This window comes from Podarcis erhardii (assembly GCF_964252035.2).
Source record: "Podarcis erhardii genome assembly, chromosome: 6".
Classification (NCBI taxonomy): Eukaryota; Metazoa; Chordata; class Lepidosauria; order Squamata; family Lacertidae; genus Podarcis; species Podarcis erhardii.
Window position 1 is genome coordinate 11,205,931 of NC_138510.1, and position 19,104 is coordinate 11,225,034.

General features: G+C 42.3%; 1 protein-coding gene across 3 annotated transcripts; it reads right to left on the bottom strand.

The window, feature by feature from the left end:
* Positions 1 to 2,754: 2,754 nt before the first annotated feature.
* MTG2 (mitochondrial ribosome associated GTPase 2) lies at positions 2,755 to 17,595 on the bottom strand. 3 transcript variants are annotated; one of them, XM_081867981.1, is made up of 7 exons: positions 17,426 to 17,595; positions 14,156 to 14,335; positions 10,295 to 10,442; positions 6,918 to 7,033; positions 6,435 to 6,653; positions 5,495 to 5,633; positions 2,755 to 3,507 (listed from the first exon to the last, which is right to left on the bottom strand). In XM_081867981.1, the coding sequence occupies exons 2-7, from the start codon at positions 14,327 to 14,329 to the stop codon at positions 3,113 to 3,115; spliced, it is 1,191 nt and encodes a 396-aa protein (XP_081724107.1). In that variant the 5' UTR covers positions 14,330 to 14,335; positions 17,426 to 17,595; the 3' UTR covers positions 2,755 to 3,112. The 3 variants fall into 3 exon arrangements, with proteins under 3 accessions (XP_081724107.1, XP_081724106.1, XP_081724108.1); XM_081867980.1 differs by having other exon boundaries at positions 17,430 to 17,587; XM_081867982.1 differs by lacking the exon at positions 17,426 to 17,595 and adding an exon at positions 14,872 to 14,980.
* Between the last annotated feature and the right edge of the window lie 1,509 nt (positions 17,596 to 19,104).

Sequence of the window (19,104 nt, forward strand, 5' to 3'; positions counted from 1 at the left end):
CTAGGCTGGTTGTCATGGGATAATTCTGCATGCCATGAAACCACATTCCTGTTAGTATAGAGTATTTCCATCACTTTACACGGAGAAGCCGGGGTCAGCATCCCTCCTGTCCCAAAGCCTCCCCTCCCTGATCCTGCCCAATCCTTGCTACATGCAGGAGAATACTGATACAGGTGTAATGGGCAGATGGGAGATGTTGAACTCCATTGAAGCAGACTCCATAGTATAGACTTCTGCTCTGTTCTTCAGCAGGATTCGGCTATTCTACCCAAGTCAGCAAAAACATTTCTATTTATTTGCAAAAGGCAGAGAGGCTGCAGGTATAACATGACTTTGCATCTTGGAAAAATGTGATCAAGAGAATAATTTGCAAGTACAGTGGTACCTCGGGTTAAGAACTTAATTCGTTCCAGAGGTCCGTTCTTAACCTGAAACTGTTCTTAACCTGAAGCACCACTTTAGCTAATGGGGCCTCCTGCTGCTGCCACACCGCCGGAGCACGAATTCTGTTCTCATCCTGAAGCAAAGTTCTTAACCCGAGGTAATATTTCTGGGTTAGCGGAGCCTGTAACCTGAAGTCTATGTAACCCGAGATACCACTGTATCTTGCAAAAGCAGGATGCACAGATAGTCACTCGCGTGGATAACTTAAACACATCTAAACAAATTTAGAACGAAACCTGAATTAAAAGCTGCAGCAACATGAACTGTTCAAACACGTCCAGGCAAGTCTTGCAAGCAGAAATTGTACTGGGGTAGCAACTTACACCAATCATTAACATCAGCTTGGGGCAAGCCAATATTCCATGTAGAAAGACCCATTTGCTCCTGGATTAAAACGTTACCCTTGGCCATTTTTTATCCGACAATTGTGGGAACTTACTGTTCTTTGAGGTGACAATGCCCTTATAGGACAAAGAGAAACACTATCCTCTTCTTTAGTGCAGAAAATGTGCACCTGGGACTGAAAATTATCCTTGATCTGAGCTTGAAGTTATTAAAAAATAATAAGCAAGGTTCTAGCACAAAGGATATATTCACTGGCATTGCACTGGCTGTTCCCACTCTTATATTTTGTGTCTTGTTGGGCTTATCCACAATTACCTTTCCTCTGCTCGTTCCACCTGTGTCTGAGCATCCTTTATTTTTTTGCTCCTGAGTTTTCCCCATGAAAACTCGCTGTTGACATTTGCTCCAACTGAGCACTAAAGAGCCGGATTTTGTGGGGAAAGCTCAGGGCAACCACCCCCCCCAAAAAAAAACCCCACCCACTCAGACACAGAGCATTGAAGAGCAGGGCAAAAAGTATGTGTGAATAAGCCTTTAGTAAGAATAGTGTTTACATAGGTAAAACTGCACATATAGGATCCTTCCCATGGGACTGGAAGTGTTTCCTAATCCACTTTGTAAGAATAGGCTTTGCTCACGATCCCCACTGTAGATTGAGGATAGAGGGTTGTATCCAACAAATCACAAGGACTTAACCTTTTTCCTCTCCAAATCTGCTCTGGAGCTTGAGGGAAACCCCAGAACTGATTTGTGTGGTGGCTGGGCAGGGGGAGAGGAAGTCCTACTGAACTAAGGAGACAACTTCATTGGATACAAACTTTAGATTGGCACCATAATGCTGCTGCTTCTATAAAACGTATTTCAGTGAATGTGTGGTTTCTGTTGTAGACAGGGCTAGTATATACCAAACATTAATCAAAAGTAGCGTGAAGATTAACAGTCCATGTGGCTTGCTGAAAAAGTTCACCATCATCACTGTCAATAAACCAGTTTTATAAACAAAAAATGGTTAGCATTAATTGCTGTGACATGGAAAAGCTGTTGGTGTGCATTTAAGGACATAATCAAAATACACAGGCAACATCCCTAGCTCAAGAAAGATCCAAGCATTAATGCACTCTAGAAACAAACACAAGTAAATCAAGATTGCAGCTTCCTAGTGTACCATACTTAATGTACACCTGAAGCATGTACCATAATCCTTCTGAAAAAGATGGAGAAATTTCTGGCTTGCGTATGATATGTTCACCATATCATTCTGTATTGTTTAAGGTAACATTTTACGTGGTTGGTTGGGAAGGAATGCCTCTATTCGTGGAACATGGATGATGGAATCACAAAAGCAGTCACATCACTAAAGAACAAGGTAACTTCAGAGGATACAGGAAGCTACCAAGTCTTTTGTTCATTAGAACCTGGGGGCTAAATTAGATATGGCATTTATGACATAATTCACTCTTGCATAGTTGGGAATGCCCAAGGTGGATGCAGATTATGGCATCAGGGGAAGAGATCTTTAAATTTTTGCCCTGCTGGAGTCCTGACTGGAATCTAATTCTTCCCAAGACTATTTGCAATGGGTAGCAAACTCCTGCTACTGCCATCAGGTTTAGAGGGTGCTTCTCCCTGAACAACACTGTCCCAATATGATTCAAGCACCTTCATTCCTCTGCCATTTTCAGCTTTTAAGTTAACTATGCAAGCACAAACCATGCGACAAAGACCATACTAGTTTCTCTCTCCTCTGATGCAAATTAGACACTGATTTTTATTTATTTTTTCTTACAGAGAGAAAAGCAAAGCAAAGCAAAGGATTCCAGTTCAGGCATCAATACCAAAATGAACACCACCACGATAAGTTTTAATTAAGTCACAAATCACAGGACACAAATTGGAATTTCAAGCTATTAAAAACAGGGACATCAGCAGCTGTTGAAGGCACACACATGAAGTAAATAAAACATGTTTTTAAATTACTTTTACACAAGAGACATTTATTTATGTAAATTTATTTCACATAGGCACATGGAACTAATTTTTACATTTTTATCTAGAAATTCCCGGAAGCTAGACGGTTATTTCCCTCTACATTTCTAATTGAAGGCCGTAGGAAAATACTCATCTTGCTTGGCAATATTTATCTTTTTAGAAGCAGAGTTAGCCACTGATTCTGCAAGCTTGGATCATTCTTCTAGAGAAGGTGGGGAGAAACCACTATGGTTAACTGCTCCAGAGAGACAGAGATTTATTCTGAAAGCAAAGTATTTTGCACTCACTCCTCCCACTTTCCACCTAAATATGGCCAGAGGGTCCCTGTGGCTAGCTACCACTTGACGGGTGCGTGGTTCTGTGCTTCTTCTGTTTTGACATACTCATCGTACAGTTCTTTCAGGTGCAAAAACAACTCCTCCAGGTTTTCACCTGTCAAAGCAGACAATGGGATGACTTTCTGTTCCACTCGTTCCTTGAGGAGAGACAAATTGCTCTTTGATTGTGGAAGATCAAACTTATTTCCAATGATGGCATGAGGTCTCTTTGACAAGCCTTCTTCATACTGCTCTAGCTCATATTTTAAGTCTTGCAGCTGAGTCCAGGGCTCAGATACCGAGAGATCTAACACAAACAGAAGAAAGCGGCAACGTTCTATGTGCCTCAGGAAGGCTAAGCCCAGCCCCCTGTTTCGATGGGCCCCTTTTATTATCCCAGGGACATCGGCAACTACGGAAACAAAGCAGAACCCAGCAAAAACATTCATTAGTATTCTGGTCATTTGAGCATGGTCACACAAACGTCAGATTTTGCCTGCAAGACTAGAACCAGAAAGCAGCATCATTCAACCACGCAAAAAACTCCATCTGAAAATTCAGCATGGCTACAAGCAGCCAGCAGGCATGAGTAGAAAGAGCTGTTATACATTTCCTCCTGAGCATCATACTACAGGGGTCCACAAATATCAGTGTGGCTTGTTGCTGTTTAGTCATTTAGTCGTGTCCGACTCTTCGTGACTCCATGGACCAGAGCACGACAGGCACTCCTGTCTTCCACTGCCTCCCGCAGTTTGCTCAAACTCATGTTGGTAGCTTCGAGAACACTGCCAGCATTTATGTGTGCTTCCTATTCACTCTTACCCCTTTTCAGATCCTCTAGCATTTGCAGTGGGCTTTGGAGAGACATGGGGATTCCATTAGTTTGTGCTACAGTATGAAGGAGGTAAAAAATAGCAATATATAACCAAGCCATGCCATTAGTGCAAGGACATCTGCCTGTGCAGCAGGACTTCCTCTCCTCTCCCCATGCGCGCCCCCCAAATGTTCTGGGGGTACCTCAGCCCTCCACAGCAGGTTGGGTGACTGTGTGCTTGGAGAGCAATGGGAGAGGTAGTTCCATTGAGCAAGAGGGCGTCCTTGAACTAACAAGACACCTTTGATGGATACAGCCCCAAGAGTCTCCCCTGCTGTTTCTTATTTTTCCAAACTGCTTTGCAAGCCTAGAGGGCTTGCCAGGGAAGCATCACTTTGCTTTATTCATGCTGGGGTTTGGATAAGATCAGAGACAGCGGAGAAACTGCAGCACTTGTGAGAGCTTGTTGGAGGCGGCTGACAAGCCGTTGCCCCTAACTGCCCAAGGCACATCCCTGGAGAATGGATTAGTGGATGCTTGCTCAAAGCAGATACTCATTCTGTGCTTGGGGATTTGAAAGAAAATGTTCTCGGCAACACCATTCAGTAGTTTCTATGTGAATAAAGCAGACCAATTAGAGATGACACAAGGCACTGCCTCTTCCAAAATGGTTAGCTTTAATACCCTCCCATAGGAGTTCACAGATACTGGGGTTAGCTTGGTAGACAAGCATCTATTTATCCTTGCTACCAACTCCCCCTTCCCCGCTCTTTTTCAAATCTTCAGGCATATGCAGAGGGGAAGAGGTAGTGCAGCAAAGTGACTACTCGACCTTTGCTTATTTTGGCTTGTGAGATCCAGCTGGGGAAGGACTGACAAGGAGGGTCCAGGGTTGATTTTCCATGGGTAATTCCCAATTCATGCACACCCAATTCATCGGGCTGTAAAGCCTAAGCCTGCTTTCCCTTGCCAATGCCCAATCAAGAAAGTACTTCCTGACTCCAATGGCATGATTTGGGCAAAACAGCCTCATGAGCCAAATAAATAATAATAATTTGAACCCCTGTTGCTTAGCCTGTAGACTAGACTCACCCCACAAATACTGCGGGACTAATGTATTTATTACCAAACAGGAGACAAGTATCTTAATGTTGTCAAGTCTCTTAGCTGTGCTATGATTTGTTGTTGTTGTTTAGTCATTTAGTCATGTCCGACTCTTCGTGACCCCATGGACCAGAGCACGCCAGGCACCCCTATCTTCCACTGCCTCCCGCAGTTTAGTCAGACTCATGTTTGTGGCTTCGAGAACATGATTAGCTCTGATTAGGTCTGTTTTAAGTGAGGTTGTGATTTTGTATTTAGGCCAGCTGATCACAGTAAGCACATGACTGCCAAAAGAAGGGGGGGGGTATTTGTTCTACCGCCCTACATCCGAAGATCGCAAGCCAGTTGACAATAGAAATACACGAAAATATACACCATGTGACTATGATACACAATTTTCTTTTTGCTCTTTCAAGAGGAAATGCGATGGAGGCTCAGTAAAAATATTAAGCACTTGAAATGAAGTCTTATAAAAACATACCTGCAACTTGCTCATAGTTTTCATAGTGAACAATGCCTACATGTGGATTTAAGGTTGTGAATGGGTAAGAAGCCACTGCTGGTTTTGCATTGGAGATGGCTCGCAACAGCGAAGACTTCCCAGCGTTAGGGAATCCTACCTGGAATAAAGAGCCCAATCTGAATTATTTAGAAGGCAGGTCTCTAGCCACACTGTTCAGACACGTCACTGTTTGGCTGAAGCTAGAACACTGCATTTTAATACATAGGTGCGCATAGACAGGGTTTGTGAAAATGCTGCACCCACATGCTTCTCCATGATACGTGTTGTTCATAACGGCTAGAGCCCAAGTTTTCCAGTTGTTGCTACCGTGAACATCATCAGCCTCCAAGTCAAGAGATCCAATCAGGAAAGCACATACACACACACCAGTACAAATCAAAGAACTACATTTTTAAAGTAATATCTCCCTCACTCCACATTATGGGTAAAGGTATTTAAAAAAAAGGTAAAGGACCCCTGGACAGTTAAGTCCAGTCAAAGGTGACTATGGGGTTGTGGCACTCATCTCGCTTTGAGGCTGAGGGAGCAGGCATTTGTCCACAGACAGCTTTCCGGGTCATGTGGCCAGCATGACTAAACCGCTTCTGGCGCAACAGAACACCGTGACGGAAATCAGAGCACATGGAAACACCCTTTACCTTCACGCCGCAGCAGTACCTATTTATCTACTTGCACTGGCATGCTTTCAAACTGCTAGGTTGGCAGGAGCTGGGACAGAGCAGTGGGAGCTCACCCCGTTGTGGGGATTTGAACTGCCAGCCTTCAGATTGGCAAGAGGCTCAGTGGTTTAGACCACAGCACCACCCGCATCCCTCCATATTATGAAGCTGTTCCTAACTAAACAATGAAGGTTTGTTCCTCCAGAGTCAAATGTTCTACCGAAAAAAGGCAGACTCACCATCCCTGCATGGGCCATGGTTTTAAGCTCCAAATGGAGAATTTTTTCTTGACCAGGTTCACCCTTAGTAGCAGTTGTTGGCGCTCGATTGTCATTGGCCAGAAAGAAACGGTTGCCTTTCCCTCCAGCTCCACCATAGGCTGCAACATACTCCTCACCATGATGGTTGAGATCAGCCACAATTGTACAGTCCTCTTTAACCACCGTACCAATGGGAACCTTGAAAGTAAGAAGAAAGTTAAGCAAAGCAAAGATGACCATTTGCAATGCGTTGCAATTTGCTTATGCCCGAGTGCAAGCAGAGATCCAAATAGTCCCAGGAAGCTCTCCAAACTCTCTCACATGGATGAAGTATGCCTGTAAGTGTTTAAAAGGCTGAACATTAGAGAAGTAAGTTGTGTTATGGGGCAGCAAACAAAGACAATTACTTTAAAAATAATAATGAAATGTATAAAACTTAAAATTAAAATGTTAGCTGCTTACCTTAACATAGATAGTTTTACCAGCAGCTCCATAACAGTTTTTGCTCCCTCCATTTACTCCATTGAAACCTCGATAGAGTGAAAGAAGAGAAGCCAAGGATCTGACTTGCTTATCCACTGTAAAGCAAGATTAAAAATGTTTGAAGTGTACAGTACTCTTACTAGATAAATTTTCTTGTCTGCATATGCAAATCAACTGATTCCAAGATGAGGACATATCATTAATGTCAGAGAATGTTGTGTCTGCACTACCCAGCAGAGGACACTGGGACAAAGCAATACTAGGAGTGATCAGATGTTCCTACTGCTCGCCTGCTTTAACCATATTAGAATGCTAACAGTGTATTAATGTACATTAAAATATTTTTGAAAGCAATGTCTTTCAGAAGGTAACTTCGCTTGTGATCACCAAACCAAAATATTTCAATGATCTTAGGAAGGCAACTTGAAAAATGCCAAAAAATAAAAATTGTTTCACACCACACCTTGTTCCTCACACTTTGTTTTCAGTAGTTAAAAACTGCCAAAATTCATTAATCCGTTCTGTCGATGATAAACACACTTTGGTTCATTATCCTTATTTTGGCTAGCTTAGATTATTGTAATTCTCTATTCCCATTTTAAGCATCCTATTCTATCTTGAATTCTGCCACCCAACTTGGGCTTTTTTTCTTGTATCCCCCCCCCCATACAAATATATTGTTGTTATTATTATTATTATTATTATTATTATTATTATTATTATTATTCTTATATACCACCCTTTATCCAAAGCTCACAGGGTGGTTTACAATATAAAAACACAAGCATCGTGTTCCTTTTCTTTGGATTACTTTATGGTGGTAATGTTACCATATTATGCTAAATTTCAGGTAGCATCTTGGATCAAATAATCCCACCATTCAAGTAGAAGGCACTTCTAAGTGCAGTAAATCTCTGTGAGCTGCCTTGATCCTGGCTCTAGAGGAGGGATAAAGAACCTCTGGTTCTCCAAAATGTTGCTGGAGTCCAGTTCCCATCAATCCCAGCCAGCACGGCCAGTGGTTAGGGATCATGGAAGTTGTAGTTGTAGTACAGAAACACTTGGAAGACAGTAAATTTCCCATCCCCGCTCTTGAGGGTCAGCAGAATGAGTGAAATGAACAAACCCTCGTGAGCACAAGCAAATTCTGCTTGACTTATAGGATCTTTGGATCAAAATTTGTGTTCTTTGTTCCGCCCTCCCACCTTTTTCTCCAATACATCTTCTTGATTATTTGTGTCCTCTTGATCATTTGTGTTCTCTTCTTTGATAAGTCTCATACATTTCCTTCTGCTTTGCACCTTTCTGCTCTTTCCTCTTTTTACTTCTTTTAATGGAATTCATTGCCAGCCTATAGCTGGTTAATTTATTCTTATTTCCTTATTTAAATATGGCTCACAGATTAAAGCTATAACAGAGTTATTATGGTTTACATTTTTACATTCTCCTTCTCTTCCTCTAGTTTCAATTATGTGTCTTTTTTGTCTATACTGTATGAGAAAACAAGCTATTTAGGCACAGACCTGTTTCTGTTTGTACTCAATACCACACCTAGTTTTTTAGGTGCTCAAATAATAATTATTATTATTACTGCAGCAGCTAAGCTGCTTAAGACAGTACTTTGCAAAAGATGGAACTGTGATTACCATGCACTTTGTATATAAGGCGCTTAAGAAAGTTTCTGGAATGCAAGTTAAGATGCAAAAATACCCCAGTGCCACAAAATAACCACCAAACATTTTACAGCTACTGATGCATTTGGTAAAGAGGTTCAAGCTACGTGTTTGTGAAGAATGGCTCTTCACGTGGAAGAGAGCATGTTCAATCTAAAATAGTTTACTTTTCATTGTATTAGAATTGCCTTTTCAAAGCTGCAATTTCAGCACAATTACTGAGAAGGAAATATACAGGAATTGCCCTATCACCTAATGTAGAGCTTGTCAAATGAGCAAAGGCATTACACAACCAGCACTGTGCCCATGCAGCCACTGACAGCTTAGTCTAGGCATGCTGTGGGTATAGGAGTTTGAAAATTCAGCAGCAAGCTTGGAAAAGAATGCAATCATATGCACACTTAGATATGGGTGCAAGCCCCAGTGAACACAGTGAAGCCTACTCAAGTGTAGGAATGCATAGAACTGAGCTGCATTAGGGCAGAACTCCCAGGATGACTTCGGTGTGCAATACTTGAGCAATCCAATCAGAGTTTGATCTGTTTAAGCACCATTCCGATCAATGGAGCATAAGCACACACACACTTAGATTCTAGTGGAGGCTGGACTGATTTATACATTATGAATCCCATAGATTGAAGATACTTTTATGCAGCAAGTCTGTGTGTCTGTAAATTTCTATGCAACTTATATATAGCATAGAAGTGCCCCCTTTAGACAATTCAAGTTACAAGAAAGGAGATTCCAGCTAAACATTAGGAAGAACTTTCTGACAGCAAGAGCTGTTTGACAGTGGAACAGACTCCCTTGGAAGGTGGTGAGCTCTCCTTCACTGGAGGTTTTTAAAGCAGAGGTTGGATAGCCATCTGTCATGGATGCTTAAGTTATGATGCCTGCAGTGCAGCGGGTTGGACTAGATGATCCTTGGGAACCCTTCCAAGTCTACAATTTAATGGAACACCACTAGGTACAAGCATTTAATCTGCCCATGTTTATTCTGGGCATCCACCAGTATAGGAGCTGCCTCTTCTTTCAGAGAATTTCTGCCTTGTGGAACACAGGTGCTAATATGCAGTTTCAAGGCTGTTTCTAAGTACCTTTAGTATGCACTCTCAATAAGGTTTTTCTATTCCACTTAGGTCATTATGCCACTCTCATCACCACAATGCTGAAGCACAATCCATAAGTATATTATAAGTGTGTTATATAAGTGTATTATTATGGTAGCTTTTGGCTTCAAGAGGGAAAATGGTATCGACTTTCATGCATAAAAGCAAGGTCAGAGAGATGTGCTTTCTATTATTTCCACAGAGTGAACCTTCTAGTATCGCTACAGCATATGCACATAATTCATGTCAAGTTGTCAACTAGCTGGATCCTCTCTTTACAGTGATTCATCCCAAATAAACTGAGCTATGCATAAAATGCTTTCTTGTTTTTGGAAAACTATTTTTAGATTAATTTCAGGCTGGTCCAGTTATATACTGCTTTTTGTTAAATGTAAAACATTATGTTGGATTTTGAGTTTTACATTACTTGCATTGAAATTATTTTATGTATTGCATTATATTTTAATTATTTTATTGATTTTTGTAAACTGCCCAAAGAACTTTGGTTGAAGCGCAGTCTAGAAACAAAATAAACCAATGTATCAAGATGTGTGCAAGAGATATTATCTCTTACCTTTCAGTATAATGTCTCCCCCATCTCCTCCATCTCCACCATCAGGACCTCCATATATTTTTCTAGGTTCACTGTGGAAACAGCTGATACCATCACCTCCTTTGCCTCCTACCACATATACCCTTCGATGATCTACAAAGTATCGGGTCTGAAATAGGGAGAAACACTATTCAGAAAAGCAAATCAGGACATTTAAGAAATTTTCAATTCTAAGCCTACTAGGAATTAAATTTCCATTTGATAAGCGAGAGGCATTTAAAGTCTACTAGGAATTAAATTTCCATTTGATAAGAGAGAGAGACATGCATATTGCATTTAAGGTACTAGCCAGATAAATTTATCTGGCATTTATTACCTAGCAAAAATTCTTATACTCAAGGCCACAGACTGGGATAGGTATATTCTGGAGGACTGATCCATCCCTTTGATGTTTTCAACATTTCTCAGAATTCTATCAGTTCTTCAGAAAAAAGGAAACTTGATTCCACATTCCAGTGTTCTGGGCAATTATTGCAAAGGCACTAGTATGGCCAACAAGCAATTATGCATCTATTTCATATAGTGACCAATGAAGGAAAAGGGGGCAGATTTTCCGTACTAGTATATTATGTTTTCCATGAAGTAGCTCTTGAAAAGCACTGATTCAATTGGTTCAAAATGCCATTGCTAGAATGTTTGGCGCTGTCCAGCCACAGCAGGTTCCGCTGTTGTTATAATTGGTCATACATTTCTTTTCATTCAAATTGCTCATTTTCACCTTTAAAGTCCTAAATAGCTAGGACTTTCCCTCCTATAGCTCTCCTTATGCACTCTAACAAGCCCTGATGGTACTGCCCTGGTTTCTCCTGCTGAATGAGAAGACATATGAAGGACTGGGTATTTTATTATGCAAGACACTTTGCAGGGAAATACACCTGGCCATTTTCATTCCAAGTGAAGTGGGAAGGTCTATAAGCTCAGGGCTTTGCATGCAAAAGGCTCCAGCTCGAGTTCCTGGCATCTCTAAGTTGGGCCAGTCATTGAAGAAAGAATACCAAAAGAGATGAACAAATGCTCTGACTTGATAGAAGGCAGCTTCCTATATTCCTAGTTGCACTCAGTCCCCATTTCTCAAGGGTATTCTTTTTCAGCTTATGATCAGAAGCGAGGAGCAAATACAGCAGGCAGTCCTCCTTCTCATACAGTGCCTCTTATCGGGATACAAAGTGCTTCACTGTTATCTAATTTATTCCAAGGCAGCAGCATTCAGTTTGTTCAGGGACCCTTGGAGACTTATCAGGGGCTCCTCTGTGAAAGGACAGACAATGACAGGTAAGTTTGCCTTAAAGAGAACTTGCTCACTGTTAGTGGACCTTGCTCTCCAATGCAGTGCTGCAAGGAAGAGGTGGGTATGTTCAAAAGGGCACTCTTGTGCTGCCAACAAGTTTGGACCAATGGCCTGCCTGAACCGCGCAGGCATCCAGAACATGTCCCCAAATGCTCCATGGTAGATTGGAGATCCACGGCAGACATGAAAAGCTTCCTCAACAGAGGTTGATGTGGAAAGTGCTCCCTGAGGTTACAGAGCTCAAAATACATTAATGTATCTGAACCAAGAAAGGGCAGAGGGAGGAAACAGTTAATTTATTCTAGTGCTCTCTAACACAACCCAGGTATGCTGTAAAAACAGCACTCCGCATTTAAAGGACATATTTATCTAGCATTTTCCCCTTCTTGGAGGAGAAAAGCTGTAGCTATCCCAGCAGCAATCTCATTGGCCCAGCAGTTACAATTCGTTTTTTATTTCACTTTTTAACTCTTCTTGCTGTAATATAGCCAAGTAATTGCTATGTTCCCTGTGAGTTTTTTAAAAGTATACTCTATAAATCAGTACAGAATTACTGGTAATATCTTAAGTCTTGTGATAACACCAAAGATTATAGTTTGTTTTTTAAAGCACAAGCAGCTGGAAGGGAATTGATTGCCACAAACATGGCCAGTTAGGCAAATGCTGCAGAGAAAGGTTCAGGACATTGAAAATAACGCAGGGTGAGTGCCTCGGCAAAATGCAGGTGGCTAGCTGTGTGCTTAAGTTGTGACAATATTTGAGGAAAAGAACATTTTCTGAATTTACATAGCATCACCAAGTGGTTAAAACAGCAAACTGCTGCCTTAAATTACTCAAAAGCAGCACAATAGTTGCCCTTTATCTGTGGTTTGTTGCTAACAGGATTTATAAGCTTGCAATCTCAAACACATTGCAAATTAAGTTGAACAAAAGAGCCCTTTCATCAACAGAGAGGATTATGCAGCCATATTTTTCACAAGATGAGTTTGTGATCTCACAATAAATAGCCAAAATATGTACTCCAGTAACCTTAGTTATCAAACGTATCTTCAGCTTGTGAGCTGATCAGTACTTGACAGATGCAGTTCTGAGCACAGACTATCTCGTGATTTGGCCTGGGGTTCATGCACAAAAAGCAGGATGAGCAGGGCAGGGCTATCCACCATTATCCACCAGGGCTATCCAACTGAAAAATCTACTTGAAGAGGAAAAATGACTGGCACATCTGCATTTTTAACACAAACGTGCCATGTAAATCTGAAGTTCCTATTGCTGTTGTTGTTATTATTATTTAATTTGTATATGAAATTAAGGCCAAATACAATCTAAATCTTACACAAGTATTTAATGCACAACCTCACAGTACAGAAACAAACAGAATTAGCAAGATATGAACACACAACTTAGCTTATTATTAGTCATTTGATAAAAGAAGCATTTTTGTTAAGGTCAGTGAACTATGGCCCCAACTACCTACAATTGTCAGAATTCTTGCAGCTGAATTCTAACTAACAAGAGGCTTCGAAGCCATTTTGCAGCCCCACTAAAAGCCAAATAATGAAGTGACATTGAGACCCCTTATTCTTACATGTATGCACAAGAGCAAGTATGATACAGCAAACAGAGCACTGAACTTGGAATGGAGAGAGATTGGTTCATCGAATCCTGTTCAGCCTTGTAACCAGCTAGCTGTCTACCACCTCCCATCCTAAACTCTCTATAAGATGGCTGTCAGGATAAGAAGGAAGTGGTAGCAGGGAGAAACTACATATGGTGTCTGGTACTCCTGGGAGAATGGGAGTGGGGAAATGGAAATTTAGTAAATAAACAAAGATAACATACAGTTCATTCCTACATATCTTTTCTTAGAGAAGTAAAGATTGCAGCCTTTTTCAACCTGTTTATAGGATTACAGTGGTACCTCAGGCTACATACGCTTCAGGTTACATATGCTTCAGGTTACAGATTCCACTAACCCAGAAATAGTGCTTCAGGTTAAGAACTTTGCTTCAGGATGAGAACAGAAATTGGGCTCCGGCAGCAACAGGAGGCCCCATTAGCTAAAGTGGTGCTTCAGGTTAAGAACAGTTTCAGGTTAAGTACGGACCTCCGGAACGAATTAAGTACTTAACTTGAGGAACCAGTGTACTTCTATGATCATGTAAGTCAGGATGTCTGCATCCTAAAAACACTTGCATGCAAAATTTCTGTTGTAACACAATTTAAAGAAACAAAGTAGACATTGCTAAGGGTTTTCAAACAGTATTTCTGCCTTATCATCCTGTCATCTTCACATGAAAAGGATGTAAGAAATAAAAATGCCAGAGTTCTTACCAAATGCTTACTAATAAATGTTTAGCTTAATGTTTTCTGGTTTTGTATTATGTCTTAAATTTACAAAGGCTTTTAAATCAATGTGTTATAGGAAAGTGGAAGTCAGGGAACTCCAAAAGCAAGTAAGAGAAGACAAGAAATATATTGCAGTACCACTAAATTTAATTTGCAGCTAAACTGAATATTTTTCAAGAGTTTACCAGCTTCTTTTCTGAAAGGTCTCTTTTATGTCCCCGTCGCCGAGACTTGGAACACCTTGCGCAGGTTGTGCTAAGATTCCTGTGCCAGCTCTTCTGAAGTAAGTAACTCTGTATGAGTGAATGTGTCATGCTCCATTGGCTTTCCAACCAAGCTCTGATGGGTATTTGTTGCATATTTGCCTATCAAGGGAGAAAAACAGTGCTGCCGAGATCAAGACATACTAAAGAGCAAACACTGAGAAAACAAGAAGTGCCAATGTATCAAAACTGAACACAAATTCCTTCTTGAAAAGACCAATTATGCACAGCTGCTTCCACTTCTGAGTTGCAGTGGTTGTGAAAGGGCTGGAAAATCAAGTACCCTTAACTGATGAATTGCTGCCCTCACAAGAGCATTCTCACAAACACTTTTGTTATTGCAGAACTCCCCCAGATCAGTCCTGCTATTCTCTGTAATAAAGGTACCTCAGTCATCGAAACACTTATCCTTGCACATCCCACTTGCACACTTGCAGAATCAAACTGGCATGTTGAGAATATGGAACAAATGCAGTCAAACTTTGTTAAATGATAGCACAACTGTATGGTTATTTTAACTTTTATAATATAAAATCAAGTCTCCAACATTCTGTCACATGTAAGCACAATTAAGAATCAGAACCCAGAATGCAACAATTCAGATGAAGGGGTAGGCTTGATTCAGGCGGAAGGCTCACCAGTGATAGGAAGCAGGTTAATCCCTCTCTTTCCTTGGAGGTTTTTAAGATGAGGTTGGTTGGCCATCTGTCATAAATGCTTTCCTTGAGATTCCTGCATATCAGGTGGTTGGACTTAATAATAATAATAATAATAATAATAATAATAATAATAATTTATTATTTGTACCCCGCCCATCTGGCTGGGTTTCCCCAGCCACTCTGGGCGGCTTCCATAAAAACCAAAAATACACTAAAATATCACAGATTAAAAACTTCCCTGAACAGGGCTGCCTTAAGATGTCTTCTGAATGTCAGGTAGTTATTTATCGCTTTGACATCTGATGGGAGGGCGTTCCACAGGGCAGGTGCCACTACCGAGAAGGCCCTCTGCCTTGTTCCCTGTAACTTTGCTTCTCGCAATGAGGGAACCGCCAGAAGGCCCTCGGCGCTGGACCTCAGTGTCCGGGCAGAATGATGGGGGTGGAGACGCTCCTTCAGGTATACTGGGCCGAGGCCGTTTAGGGCTTTAAAGGTCAGCACCAGCACTTGTGATGATCCTTGTGGTCCCTTCCAATTCTACAGTTCAGTAGTACAGTCTAACTGTATTCATTTACCTTCTCTGATATAAGAAAATAACTACCACTCAGTCCCGTGGGCATGTGTAAGAGATCTGCACTTAGGGACACTTTTGAAGCAAGGGCAAAACAAGCACTCCAACAGAGTGGCATGACAGTGATACTTGGAGGGTGCAATGGACTGCAGTGTGCACTGACACAATGCACCAGCTTCCTGGTATGTGAACTGTTGTTGCTTATAGGCAGAAGACAGTTTACCACAGTGCAAGCACACTAGCAAGAGCACCAGATTGCTTCTTCACCAGATTGTTTGGTGTTTTACTATGTTTTCATATATCCTGTAAGCCACCTAGAGTGGCTGGGAAAACCCAGCCAGATGGGCGAGGTATAAATAATAAAATTATTATTACTGTATTACTATTATCATTGTTGTTGTTGTTATTATAGTTAGTGTATTTAGCACATTTATATCTTCCTTTTTCTTCCAGCACAAAACCCAAGACATGGAGTTCTCAGATGGTCACCTTTCGCAAGTGCTGACCATACCCAGGCTTGATTGGCTTCAGCACAGTTACCGCACAATGTTTTGTGTTGTGAACAGCCACATAACGTGGCAAGGACCAGTAGAATGAAAAAAACAAGTTAGGCTGCCAACCTATAGTGACTTAGCCAATAGCAAGCCCAACTGAACACAGTGGGAGATTATTTCTGAGTAAACACATGCAGGACTGCACTGTTAGCCATCCTGGTGGGATAGGAATGTCTGAGACTACTAACCAGAATGATAAACACAGCACACGCCTATTTTTATTGTGTGTTTTAATTATGGATTTAATTCACACTTGTAAACCGCTTAGAAGCCTTTTATGGCATTAAGCGGATTAAACAGCAACAAGTCTTGGGACTAAAGCCTAGCCACAGTAGTTAATGCACTGGCTGCTTCAAAACTGGATTACTGCAATGCGCTCTGTGTGGAGCTTCCCTTGTGCATGATCTGGAAGCTGCAATTAGTGCAGAATTCAGTGGCACAATTGCTGGCGGAAGTGAGGCCTTGTCACCTGTGCTCAGAGACCTGCACTGGTTGCCGATTTGCTACTGGGCCAGGTCCAAGGGGCTGCTATTAGCATACAAAGCCCGTAACAACTTGGGACCAGCGTAGCTACGATATCGCCTTACCCTACATGCGCCCACTCCGCTACTTCGATCGAATCAGAATTGGCACTTACAGCAGGCGCCACACAACATCCGCAGCACATCTGCGTGAAGAGCTCAGGATCATTCCGTGTGGGAGCACCTGCACTTTGGGACACCCTGCACAAATGGAATCAAATCAACAACTGCACTCTTTTTCGGCGCACTCTTCTGTTTAGACAAGCCTACCTGGATGCTTACAGAGAGCTGAGGTCATTATCACCTGATTTGGCATTTTTAACTTCTGCGTGTTTTTAAAGCAGCATTGTGAATCTTTCTCGGTCTTATGTTTGTTTGTTTGTTTGTTTGTTTGTTTGTTTAATCTTTTTGTAACCCACTCTGGGGTGCTGGTTTCGTTTCTTTTCTTAACATTAAAGAAATAAATAAATTTATTTTAATTTAAAATAAATACACACTGCAGCAGCAGCAGCTCCCCCAGCCTGCCCAGCACATTTTCTGAGGCAAATATCTAGCTGCCCATGGACTTTTTCTTGTTTTCCACAGAAGGCCGGCCCCCCTCAGCTCAACCGCCTTTCTCACTGACACACACGCAGCGCATCTCGCTCCCCACTTCTCCGCCCTCCATATATATTCATATATATATTCATATATATATATTCATATATATATGAATATATATATGAATATATATATGAATATATATATGAATGAGATATATATATCTCACACACAATGATTTTATCGTGGTTTCTTCTCGTTTTTAGGCAACCAGGTTGTTGTTTTTGTAAGGTTTGTTTGTAAAAGAAGACGAAACGGCATACGCGTAAATAAAAAAAAAGTCTCACCCACCCCAAGCTTTTATCCTAGCTCCGCCATTTTCTGACAGGCTTTGCCCATCCGCGGGTTCAGCATCACACGCCTGACGTCACAGCCGCGCGCCGCGGGCGCGGAAAGAGAAAGCAGTGGCGAAGGCGGGTCCGGGCAGCAAAGACGTCAGCCACCCCTTTCGCTGCCTCGCGCCAAGCAGCTGCCGCGCAGACGCAGTTCTAGTGCCTGCTAGGCGCTGGAAGCGGCGGCCGCAGGGCTGCATGTGCGCCTGCGCACTTGCCGGGGCTGGCGGTTCAAACGTTGCGTTCGCTACGCTTCACTCCCCCTCCCCCTCTTTCTACTAACCGCAGACGTTATCGAACAGGATTGGTGGGAAGGCTTCGCGGGAGGGTTGTGATTGGCTGATGTGGCGATAGAGGCGGGAGAAGCCGGAGTTGAATTGGCCGTTGGGCGGCGAGGGACAGGAGCCGCTCCTGAGGTAGTTCCACGTTTGGGCCTGTCAGTATTTTCTCCTGAAAAGGCTCCTCCGTCGCTTCGACGACCTACAGTTATGCAGGCGGAACTTCATAGGGCCATTAAACATAACTGAGCGTACAATTGATAACTATTTTTTTATTTTTTATTTTTTACACATTGACACATTATATATTTATCTATATCCTGCCTTTTTCCCTCATGAAACTCAGGGTGACTTACAACGTGAACTCCATGGTTCTATGAAATACAACCAAAACGGCACAGCACCAGCCCTTTCCATTTCAAAGCAGCCATAGTTCCCAAGGACCTTTCATTAAAAGCAGCAGCAGCAGCAGCAGCCAGTTCACGTGCCGACGGCAGAAGGACCCAAGGAGGGAGCCAGGCTGGCTTCTCCGGGGAGAGAATTCCAGAGTGTGGGAACAGCCACTGAGAAGGCCCCTTTGGCAGACACACTTTGACTTGTTACCGTAAGCATCGTATAAATATACCAGCAATAAACTTAGGTGAGTTATGTGACATAATGTAACTAAAATAGCACCATATGACATACATGGCTAAAATGGCACCATTCACACAATCAGCAGGTACAGTGGTGCCCCGCAAGACGAATGCCTCGCAAGACGAAAAACCCGCTAGACGAAAGGGTTTTCCGTTTTGGAGGCGCTTCGCAAAACGAATTTCCCTATGGGCTTGCTTCGCAAGACAAAATGTCTTGCGAGTTTTTCCGACTTTTCCCCCCTCCCCCCCTTTTCTAAGCCGCTTATCTGCTTATCCGCTAAGCTGATAAGCCGCTAATAGCGCTAATCCGCTAAGCTGTCAATGGGCTTGCTTCGCAAAACGAAAAAACCGCTAGACGAAGAGAATCACGGAACGGATTCTTTACGTCTTGCGAGGCACCACTGTATATGCACAACCAGGGGAACTCTTGATATTCTGTTAATACAGGCAGCCGCTCACTCACACAAGGGCCTGCATGTGCATAAGTGAAATCACATAAAGTGGGGAGTACCCACTAAAAGGGACGCAGGTGGCGCTGTGGGTTAAACCACAGAGCCTAGGACTTGCTGATCAGAAGGTCAGCGGTTCAAATCCCCTCGACGGGGTGAGCTCCCGTTGCTTGGTCCCTGCTCCTGCCAACCTAGCAGTTCGAAAGCAGGTCAAAGTGCAAGTAGATAAATAGGTACCGCTCCAGCAGGAAGGTAAATGCTGTTTCTGTGTG

What these genes read in the sequence shown, in the direction of transcription:
- MTG2 (XM_081867981.1), bottom strand. Translation starts at nt 14,329, where the DNA reads ATGCAACAAATACCCATCAGAGCTTGGTTGGAAAGCCAATGGAGCATG. An exon ending in ACCTTTCAGAAAAGAAGCTG is followed by an intron (nt 10,443 to 14,155) that starts GTAAACTCTTGA and finishes TCCCTATTTCAG; the next exon opens with ACCCGATACTTTGTAGATCA. An exon ending in GTAAAACTATCTATGTTAAG is followed by an intron (nt 6,654 to 6,917) that starts GTAAGCAGCTAA and finishes CTTACTTTCAAG; the next exon opens with GTTCCCATTGGTACGGTGGT.